At 45.4% G+C, this 11432-nt stretch overlaps 1 protein-coding gene and 1 long non-coding RNA gene across 2 annotated transcripts; one reads left to right on the top strand and one right to left on the bottom strand.

Moving 5' to 3' along the window:
• Window positions 1-3286: 3286 nt before the first annotated feature.
• On the bottom strand, window positions 3287-7762 carry RPL14 (ribosomal protein L14). Its single transcript, XM_010341471.3, has 6 exons — window positions 7690-7762; window positions 7070-7171; window positions 6509-6603; window positions 4034-4133; window positions 3882-3935; window positions 3287-3603 (listed from the first exon to the last, which is right to left on the bottom strand). Exons 1-6 carry the CDS (start codon window positions 7690-7692, stop codon window positions 3325-3327), a joined length of 633 nt encoding a protein of 210 aa, XP_010339773.2. The 5' UTR covers window positions 7693-7762; the 3' UTR covers window positions 3287-3324.
• A 1729-nt stretch (window positions 7763-9491) lies between these two features.
• Window positions 9492-11099, top strand: LOC141585659 (uncharacterized). Its single transcript, XR_012519270.1, has 2 exons — window positions 9492-9577; window positions 10322-11099. It is a non-coding gene; the product is annotated as an uncharacterized LOC141585659 (long non-coding RNA).
• The last annotated feature ends 333 nt before the right edge of the window (window positions 11100-11432 follow it).

Below are 11432 nucleotides of genomic sequence, written 5' to 3'. Positions count from 1 at the left end.
GTCTTTTCCTTGATCCAGGAAAGAATCATCTAAGAGTCTGGCACCTTTTGAAGTCTGATAAGAAACATTTACAATCGTTTCTCTCTGAAACCTGCTACCTGGAGGTTTCATCTGCATAATAAGAACATTGGTTTCTAAAACTCCTTAACTCAGACATTTCCTTCTATTGATCCCAGGTCTTTCAGTAATAACTGTCAACTAAGTGCCATTTAGAAATCTTTGAATCCACCTATGACCTGGAAGGTGCCCCCACACTCCCCACTTGGAGTTGTCCCTCCTTTGTGGATCGAGCCAATGTACCTCTTACATGTATTGATTGATTTCTTGTATCTTCCTAAAACATATAAAACCAAGCTGTAACCTGACCACTTTGAGCGCAAGATCTCAGGACCCCCTGGGGCTGTGTTGTGGGTCACTGGTCCTCATATTTAGCTCAGAACAAATCCTTTAAATATTTTAGTTTGACTCTTTTTTTATGGACAGAGTCCAGTTCTGTACCAAACTAAGTCAAAATAAGCGCTATTATTGCTGACATTATCATTCTTGCATCTCGCCTCTCTCCTGTAAGACACTCCCATATCTCTTTCTGCAGTCCAGATTTAGTAATAGTCATGGCAATAGTGCCTCCTATTGGCCAGGCATTGTGCAGATAGCTTGGAGCTAGAGGTCTGGATTTCAAACTGCCTGTTGATTTCTACTTGATTATTCCACAAGAGCCTAAAATTTGAAATGTTCCAAATTAATCTCATCATCCTTCCCTCAACCCCTCGTTCCTCCTCTAGGGTTCCCCACTTCAGTGAATGCAGCAGTTTGCATCCAACCAAGCCACTCAGTCATCTGGTAGTCATCACTGACTCTTCCTCTGCATCTTCTTTTCCCTGGATTACTGTGTCGGCCTCCTAACCATTTCTCTGGTCTCCCGTATAGACCCCTTCAAATCCTTTCTTTCCACACTGCAGACAGGATGATTTAAAATTCAAGTCTGAATGTGAATTGTTCTGCTTTGTAAAACCCTTCAGAAGCACCTGTATCTTTTAGCTATGTTCCCTTAACTTTTCAGATTCGAGAATAGCTGCCCCTAAGTTTTTGTTTTTTTTTTTTAGGAAAAAAAAAAAGGGGGGGGTGTCTTATTTTGTCACCCAGGCTGGAGTACACTGGCACCATCATGGCTTACTACATTCTCTAACTCCCAGGCTCAAGTAATCGTCCCACCTCAGCCTCCTGAAAAGCTTCGAGTACAGGCACGCACCACCACACCTGGCTAATCTTTCTCTTCTTTTGTGAGATGGAGTTTTGCTCTTTCACCCAGGCTGGAGTGAAGTGGCACAATCTTGGCTCACTGCAACCTCCACCCCCCGGGTTCAAGCAATTCTCCAGCCTTGGCCTCCCAAGTGGCTGGGATTGATTATAGGCACCCACCACACCTGGTTGTTTTATTTAGTAGAGATGGGGTTTCGCTTCTCAGTATAGAACAAGTAATCCCAAATTGCCCGTATTTTCCTTATTACACCATACCACTTGCCTATTATCAAGCAACTCAATGTGCTTTTTCCTTTACCTCAGTAAAACTTGGAAGTCAGCTTTTGGTTAGAAAATGAGCTTCATTTAAAACATATTCCTGGCTAGGTGTGGTGACTTACGCCTGCAATCCCAGCACTTTGGGAGGCCAAGGCAGGCAGATCACCTGAGGTCAGGAGTTTGAGATCAGCCTGGCTGATGTGACGAAAGCTCGTCTCTAAATACAAAACTAGCCAGTTGTGGTGGCACATGCATGTAAACCCAGCTACTCAAAAGGCCGAGGTAGGAGAATCGCTGTAACTTGGGAGTTGGTCACAGTGTGCAGATGGTGCCACTGCACTCCAGCCTGGGAGACACAGCGAGGCTGTTTCGTGTACAGCTTTGTAGTATTCCAATCTATCCAGGATATTTTACTGCCCCAGATCACCTAAATCTTGTAGTAGACAGAACCAGAAGTCCAGCCTATGATATACAGGCTGACTATCCCTTATCCGAAATGCTTGGGATGAGACGTATTCTGATGTTGACATTTTGGGGATGGGACCTAGGTCTATACAGGAAATCCATTTATGCACATATCCTTATGTCTTCCTCAGAGACACTGTTGTGTAACTGCAATGACTATAATCCACCAAGAGGGTAGGCTAGGGATTTTCCAATTGCAGTGTCACAGCTCAGTTCCAGACGCTGAAACTTTTTGGATTAGAAATATGCTCAACCTATGTACCTGGAAGGTCCCTCCACACTCCGGGCTTGGACCTCTTTGTGGATTGAGCCAATGTACATCTTCCACGTATTGTTATCTTACATCTTCCTAAAAACATACGAAACCAAGATATGGCCAGACCACCTTGAGCACACGATCTCAGAATCCCCTGGGGCTGTGTTGTGTAATTTTTATGCTTATTTTCCTAACTTATTTTTGTAAGAAAATTTGCATGGGCATGGTGGCTTACGCCTGTAATTCCTAACATTTGGGAGGTCAAGGTGGGTGGATCACCTGAACTCAGGAGTTCAAGACCAGCATTGCCAACATGGTAAAACCCTCTCTCTACGAAAAATACAAAACCTGGCCGGGCATGCTGCCACACACCTGTAGTCCCAGCTACTCAGGAGGCTGAGGCAGGAGAATGGCTTGAACCAAGGAAGTGGAGGTTGCAGTGAGCCAAAATCATGCCACTGCACTCTAGCCTAGGCATCCGAGCAAGACTGCCTCAAGAAAACAAAAGAAAAGGCCAGGCGTGGTGGCTCACATCTGTAATCCCAGCACACTGGGAAGCCGAGGTAGGGGGATCACCTGAAGTCAGGAGTTCAAGACCAGCCTGGCCAACACAGCAAAACCCCATCACTACTAAAAATGCAAAAGAAGCCTGGGTGACACAGCAAGGCTGCCTCAAAAAAAAAAAATAAAAAAAAATAATAATAATAATAATAAATAAAGAAAATCTGCTAGATTATTGGGCATCAAGAGGCTATCACTTCACCTACTTATGGCGAACATATTTGTACAATGGAAAAAAATGTTCTGAAGCTAAAGTGACCTTAAGGAAAAAAATGCCACTTGGTGTTCTAAAGTAATCATGATTTCCCATGACACGATCAGTTATGACTTTGCAATGATTTTGCACTATCCATCCAAGTATGGGCAGAGAGTGAGATTAAGGAACTGATTATTTAATGTTTATTATAATCCTACTATCAATCTGTCTCCTAACCCCAACCTCAGCAACAGGCTTTCAATCCAAAGACTTAAATAGATTTGCCAACATATCGAAAAGAACTTTTATTACTTTGTGTAACTGCCTCTTATGCTTTCTTGCCAGATGCCTTTGGAGCAGGTGCTTTCTGGGCTGGAGCTTTTTGACCCTTCTGAGCTTTTGGAGCAGGCGCTGCCTTCTGGCCTGTGGCTTTCTGGGCAGGAACCTTCTGGGCAGGAGCCTTCTTGCCTGCGGTGGTCATCTTTTTTGCTGGGACTTTAGCAGCAGCTGCAGCAGCACCCTTAGCAGCAGGTGCTTTTTTGGGAGAAGCTTTCAGGAGAGCTGCCTTTTGAAGCTTCTTAACTTCATTCTTGATTATTCTGTTCCTCTGAAAATTATCAATATATGAAAGCACTTAATTGTGTATACAAAAAATAAACTTCAACTTATGCTGGTTTTAGAAAGGGCCATTAAGTGGTCTGTTCCCCTACAACTAATCTAAATAAAGGTAACAATTCCATTAGAACATCATGAAATACAAAGAGGATAAATTCTCCCTTTTCACAGAAACCTCCCAAGAGGCTGGCAGCTTGGAATAAGATACGGCTACTGTTCCCTTGTTATTCTAAAGCTAAATTACACAAAAGTACAGATCTTAAATCTTACCATTTTCTTTGCCTTCATAACTTTAAAACGATCAAAATCTGTCATCTTGGCTTTCTGTTAAAAAATAAAAATAAAAATTATCCCTCTCACAATACCTTGAAACCTCCAAAAAAAAAGACAAAGCCAGAATTCGAACGCCCCTAAGACATTACCCTTTCTCTGGCTTCAATCTTCTTGGCCCACCGAGTGGCTGCCCATTTCGTAGTGATGTCTGCCTTCTGCCAGGCTTGCCGGACATACTTCTGGCGGGCACTAGAACAAGCCAAGACCAGAGTCAGGAATCAGCTTTGAAGTCACTCATTAGTAAGGACACTTCCTTTGTTCCTCAAAAACCATTCTTCCTGTGACACTTCTTTGTCTGCATAAGACAACATCTGGCACAGTATGTACCTAAATTTTTATTGTTTCATAAGCCAGAATAGCTTGTAACTTCAAGCATATTTTAATCTAAACTGTAATCGTCCCACCTTTTTTTTTTTTTTTTTTTTTGAGGGAGGATCTTGCTTTGCCACTCAGGATGGAATATAGTGGAGTGATCATGGCTCACTGCTGCTTCAACCTTCTGGATTCAAGCCATCCTCCTGCCTCAGCTTTCCGAGTACCTGGGGCTACAGGTGCATACCACCACACCCAGCTAATTTTTGCCACATTGCCCAGGCTGGTCTCCAACTCCTGGGCTCAAGCAACCCTCCACCTTCGCCTCCCAAAGTGCTGGGATTACAGGCGTGTGCCAATGCACCCAGCCCAGTCCATTTTATGAATTTAAAAACTACCTCTCAACCCAGAGTGGTGGCTCACCCCTGTAATTCCAGCACCTTGGCAGGCCAAGGTGGGTGGATCACGTGAGGTCAGGAGTTGGAGACCAGCCTGTCCAACATGGCAAAACCCCATCTCTACTAAAAACACAAAAATTAGCTTGGCATGGTGGCAGGTGCCTGTAATCCCAGCTACTTGGGAGGCTGAGGCAGGAAAATCGCTTGAACCCAAGAGGCAGAGGTTGCAGTAAGCCAAGATGGAACCACTGCACTCTAGCCTGGGCATCCAAGTGAGACACTGTCTCTCAAAAAAAAAAAAAAAATCCCCCAAAACCAAAACCACTCCACTTCGAACCATACCTAATTCCACTTTGGCAGTGAATGTGTTGAAAACCCTTCATTTTCTTTTTTTATTAAAAGACAGGGTCTTGCTCTGTCACCTAGGTGAGAGTGCACTGGTGCAACATTGGCTCACTGCGACCTCTGCCTCCTAGGTTCAAGCCATTCTGTCTCAAGTCACCCAAATAGCTGGGAGTACAGGACTGCACATCATACCTGGCTAATTTCTGTACTTTTAGTGGAGCTGGGGTTAGCCAGGCTGGCCTTAATTCCTGTCCTCAAGTGATCTACCAGCCTTGGCCTCCCAGAGTGCTGAGATTACAGGTATGAGCCACTACACCCAGCCAACCCATTCATTCTCCTAAGAAGGTAATTAATTTTTTAATTTTACAGTAACAATTTATGGCCAAACATCCTAAAAATAAAATCCAGGGTGTCCAGGGATCCAAGGCAGAATTACAAGAGTACCCAGTGAAAATCTAAGTTACCAGGTATTTTCTACTGCTTTGAACTTTGATGTATCCTCAAGCTTCACCCCAATTGTGCTTTCAAACAAGTGGTATGTCATAGCAGCAGCATGGCCATGATCACTTCAGGTTGTTCAAGTGGCATGCTTTCGAACCCCCAGTCCCTGAAAGTCCATTATGTGTTAATATACATCAGACAGTGTCTGTAGTGCTCAGCATACAAGTTTTTGACTATTTTAAAGCATGCAAAATTACATTATATCTACTTTATCTGTAATGGCCATGTGATAGGACACGTTCAGTACACGTTCCACCGCAACCATCATTGTGGGTTGAATTAACTGTATAGCAACCACTAAAGTGGTTTAATTTATAAGTCAAAAAAGAACGGCTACGCTACTCGCTGCCTCATTTGAATGTAAGCCAGGGATACAGCCTCTCATGTAAAATACTGTACAACTGACACACACTAAGAGCTTACCTAATGATGTTGTATTTTTGTTTACTTTAAGCTAAACGTTTGGCAGAGACCATAAGAAAGGAGGATGGCAAGTCTGAACAGAGGCAAAGCCCTAAATTATCAAGGTAGAGAGGTGACCTTAGGACATTTTATTTTTTTTGGGACAGGGTCTCACTGTTATCCAAGCTGGAGTGTAGTGACATGATCAGGACTCTCTGCAGACTCAATCTTGCTCAAGCCACCCTCCCAACTCAGCACACCCCTGCCCCCACTCCCATGCTGGGGATTACAGGTGAGTGCCAAATGCCCAATTAATTTTTTTGTATTTTTTGCAGGGATGGGGGGGGTTCATCATGTTGCCCAGGCTGGCCTTTAACTCTTGAGCTCGAGATCCTCCCACCGTAGCCTCCCTCCCAAAGTATTAGGATTAAAGGTGTGCATGCCCAGGACATTTTAAAAGTAAATAACCTCTGTCTACTTCTACGATGTAAAACCCTCTTCAGGATGGCTCTGAATCTTTCATACCGTTTACTCTAAAACAAAGTTTTTACTAGTATAAACATATCTGGGGATGCTAGGAAGGGGTGATGATTGGTGAATAGTTACCTGTGTGGAAACTTGAGGATGAAATCAGTGAGCTGCATGCACTTGAAAGGCATGGCCTGTCTCCTCACCTGAGTGCAAGGTCCATCAACCAAAGCCTAGAACGCCAACATCAAGAACTTCAGTGCAAAATCTAATAGCAATTAAAATGGTCAGATGGTTCTGTACAATTACTTATCTGTTCAGGGTCATCAAACCCACACTACTATTTAAATAAACTGCTTAGAAAAGACAATAATTACTCTATTTGAGTCACGTGCTTTGTATGCGCTGGATCTGTTCTAAACTCACTTTACGTGATCTAGTAACTCATTTAAACCTAACCAACGTTTCAGCCCATAACTGGCTCTAGCTTAAGTGGCTGGGATAATACTAAAATTCAATATGAATAGCTAACTTGAGGCTGTGCTTAAAACCCTTACCCTACATTGCCTGTTTCCTCAATGGTAAAATGAAGTTACTACCCATAGCATACTTCCCTTACACAGCCATCGAGACAATTATGGTTGCCATCTGCAGTGCACACGTCCACTGCCATGTTTAGTAAAAAGCTGTGACACTTACCCTGTTCTGATCAATAACATCTACAATCGCGACTAATTTTCCGGCATGAGGTCCAAAGGAGACGTAGGCCACCCGGCCAACCTCCACGAAGCGCCTGAACACCTAAAATTTGGGGAGAAAGGACAGTGAGACTTACCTAAAAATACTCGCTAGTTTACGTGTCACTTTCTGCAGCTAGAGACGACATGGTTAAATTCGGCGAAAAAGAATGCTGCAGGGAACACACGCGCGAGAGCCAGGCGCCACCATCAATGGACGAAATCGGCGGGCGCCGCCGTAACTAAAGCCCGGCTCCCGTAGCCACCGCCTGCCAGCTCCCAGCTCCGCAAGGCCGGGACGGCGGGACAAGGCCCTCGGACCACGGGCAGCCTCAGCCGTCCAGCTCCAGCGGCCGACGCGCGCACGCGGGGCCCGAGGAGCGCCAGGCCTGCCGGGTCCTCCACGCGCTCGTCAGCCCTAAGTCCGGGAAGTGCCCGATTCCGGGGCACAGCCGGCCCAGGGACCCTCACCATGTGCTTCCCAGGACCCTCCGGGAGCCGTTCGGCGCCTAAGCTTCCCAGCGGAGGCGGAGGGACAGAGAAAAGATAGCCATCCCCGGAGCCCGCAAGAGTAAGACTTACCATGGTGGCGGCGTCAGGCGAGAAGGAAGAAGGCCTACGCAACCGTGCGCATGCGTAGAAGAATGCACCGCCCCTGCGGTAACGAGGCACTGACGTGAGCACCGATTGGTTGGTGCGTGTGTGCGTGCGTGCGTGTGTGCGTGCGTGCGTTTGCGCACGCAAGCTCGCTAGGAAAACATGGCGGAGCCGGCTGGAGCTAAATTGCCTTTTCGTCGAGTTGGGCGGCGAGATTGTTTTTGGTGATTTGGATTGGAGAGCTGCAGGAACGTCACCTCTTAGTAATTTAGGATTAAGAGTACGGAAGCTATGTCTTCCGTTGATCGCATGCCATTTGACTTCCTTTTTCTTTCCCGGAGTTTTATTTAAATGTTGGTTATTCATAGCTTAGTACTAGGTCTGTTGGCTCCTCACATTCTTAATTGATCTCAGTAACTTTGTTAGCCTTTTAAAGTAATTCACACTTATAAATATATTGCTAAACTACTACAAATAATTTCCATAAGTCCTTCTAGATTCTACAAATGTCACATTTTGCATTTGCTCTGTCATTCTACCATTTGAGAGAAAATTGCAGACATGATGTCCCTTTATCTCTACATTCTTTTTCAGAGACGGTCTCGCCCAGTCGCCCAGGCTGCAGTGCAGTGGCGGTTCCCTGCAGACTCTAACTTATGGGCAAAGACGATCCTCCTGCCTCGACCTCCCAAAGTGCTGGGATTACTGGCGTAAGCCACCATGCCCAGCCTATCTATACATTCTTAAAATTGGTATTTCCAAACAACAGAGATTCTCTTACATCATCAATAGACTTATCAAAAGTAGGAAATCTACTTATCTAACCTGCAGTCCTTATTCAAATTATCAGTTGTCCCTCTTATGTTCTTTTTAGCAAACGGGAAAAAAACCTTTTTTCCAGATTCTTGATCTAATGGAGGATTACAATTGCATTTAATTATCAGATCTCTAGTGTTATAACTGATAGTTGTAGATTTAACCATTAAATTTGTAACATGGGTTTGTTGGAGTTTTCCTCATTCGATTAAAATAGTGAATTTTTGGTAGAAATGCTATGTCCTTTGTGCATCACATCAGAACACACCTATCTAAACACACACACACACACACACACACACACACACACATTCTATTTAATTTAATTTTTTGAGACAGATTCTTGCTCTGTCACCCAGGCTGGAATGCAGTGGTGATCTCAGCTCACTGCAACCTCGACCTCCCAAGTTCAAGCGATTCTCCTGCCTCGGCCTCCCGAGTAGCTGGGACTACAGGTGTGCACTACCACACCCAGCTAATTTTTGTATTTTTAGTGGAGACGGGGTTTCACCATGTTGGCCAGGATGGTCTCGATCTCTTGACCTCATAAACCACCTGCCTCAGCCTCCCGAAGTGCTGAGATTACAGGTGTGAGCCACTGCACCAGGCCATGCCTTTTTAAAAGAGATAGGGTCTGGCTCTGTTGCCCAGGCTGGAGGGCAGTGGCTATTCACAGGTCTGATTGGGGCCCACTACAGCCTTGAACTCAGGGGCTCAAGCAGTTCTGCCTCAGCCTCCGGAATAGCTGGGGCTACAGGGACACACCATCACACGCGGGTTCCCAATATCGTGGTGATATTCTATTTTTTAGATTTTACCCATGCCAATGTAGAGAGATGTTACCTTTTATCTCTTGATTAAGGTCATGGGACAGTTCCCAGATGTATTTCAAGCCTTTCCGGTTGTGTGCCTCCGGAAGGCCCGCCCTGCTCGTCCAATCACCGAGAGGGAGGGCACGTTGAGGGTAATGCCAGGAATCAAGATGGCGCCCCGAGTCCGCTCTCAGCTACTTCGGTCTCTACCTGAAGAACCACATCCCGTCTGCTACACCCAACCGGTTGGTTCTTCAGTCACAGGAAGGGCAGCATGAGCATGACGTCAGGCACAAATATGGCGTTTTGGACGCGCTCAGTAGTTTGCGGCCCTACTAGGGTGCAGGCGGACGTGCAGTCACCGAGGAGCGCGATCCGCTCTTAAATGTGGAGGCGCTCAGGCTTAGGAGATGGCTGGTGCTGTGTGCGAGCTGTCCTGTAAGCCGTCGCCCGTCCCCTGAATCCGCGCCCCTCTTCTTGCGGATGTGAAGGGCTGGGAGGGCGTCGAGCCTCGGGTTCTCGCTGTGGGGCGTACACCTGGGGCACTGGTGCCGGGGCCCAGATGGGGGATGCGAGGGACAGCAGTAGCACGTCCATTTGTCCCACGGTCTCTGCGGTGTCGACGTAGCCAGGACTGCCTACCTGTAACCAGATTGACCCCTGTATTTCTGTCAGCTTCAGCTGACTAGTTGTGTCTTGGCTTTTTTGTTGTCGTTGTTCAGGCACTGGGGATGGGGGCGTCAATTTAGCAGCCAAAGTATTTACCTGAAGCCCCAAAGAAAAAGAAATCTAAGCCAGTGCAGGAATCGAACTAAAAGCTGTGCAGAACCCTGACTTTCTTGTTCCTATAACCCTCCCGAGATGTGAACCAACCCTAGTTTGACCAAATTGACGTAGTAGCCATGTGCATAACTACCTGGCAACGTGGACAGGTGCATTTATATTTAGGAGTGACAGATGTTTGCTGTTTCTGTTTTTGAAATTTGCAGTCTGAGGCATCCTGAAGAGACTGTTCAAGCCCAGTCAGCCTAAGACCACCAGGGACAAACCTGTAGTCAACAAAACCAGGTTTGTCGAACTTTTTTAACGAGGGAGATTGCACACCAGCGACACCACGGGGGCATTTTGCCAAAGGAAGGAAAAGATAAAGTTACAGGATTTTGAGGAATTGTAAAGTTTAGATGGAACTTCAATAAAGCAGAGTTTTAATAGCCTCAGAGCAAAGCAGGACTGTGAAAAAGGGTCAGCATCAGGCCTAGTCTGCAGAGTGGACCCATGGTCCTGTTTCTTTGAAAACCTCTTTTCTGCACCTTTGCAACTGGCTTGTAAATTGAAGCTATGTCTCTGTGTTAAAGTGACTTAGACCCTCCAAGCAAGCTGTTTTATTCTTACTGACAAAATTTCAAACAGCAAGTTTCTGAGGGTCTTTGATTTTAGAGAACAGCATTTCTCAGTGAGAAAGTGAGAAAGCCGTAGTCACTCAAAGAGGGTTATTATGACACTCTAGATTAAGCATGTCCTTGGCAGCAATAGTTTCTTGTTAACTTTGCAGTTATCTTTATTTGTATTTGTATATAATCTGACGAATAACCAGGCAGATTTTTCTTTTCAAACTGAACTTGTATTTACTCAGGAATGCTGATGGTATAGCAAGAAGATGTTCTGAGCATTATATCAATGAGGAAGTTCTAGAGCTTTCCTTTTGCAAAGCAGGAGGTAAACTCACAAACCATAGGCAATGACACACTCTGGAATAAGAAATAATAATGAAGAGGAACATTGGCCTATTACAGAAATCTGAGTGAGATGCAAATGAAGGTTATCTGAGCAACTCAGTGATTGCCCACTTCCAACTTCCTGTTCCCAAAGAGGCTGATAGACTCGGGAATGGGTCAGCACTCTTGGGATGCAGTGCCCAACTCCTCAGTAGTACAAGTTTGTCCAACACTCCAAATGCCTAGATAGGGTGTGTGTGTGTGTGTGTGTGTGTGTGTGTGTGTGGTCTTTCCCTTTTATTTACCAAACAAGGAGGTAATGTTGGTTTCTGTAATTTTTTTTTTTGAGATAAGATCTGGCTCTGTCACCCAGGCTGGAGTGCAG

Source organism: Saimiri boliviensis, chromosome 9 (genome assembly GCF_048565385.1).
Source record: "Saimiri boliviensis isolate mSaiBol1 chromosome 9, mSaiBol1.pri, whole genome shotgun sequence".
NCBI lineage: Eukaryota > Metazoa > Chordata > Mammalia > Primates > Cebidae > Saimiri > Saimiri boliviensis.
The sequence above is the reverse complement of the archived record's forward strand: the minus strand, read 5'-3'. Positions and strand labels throughout refer to the sequence as shown.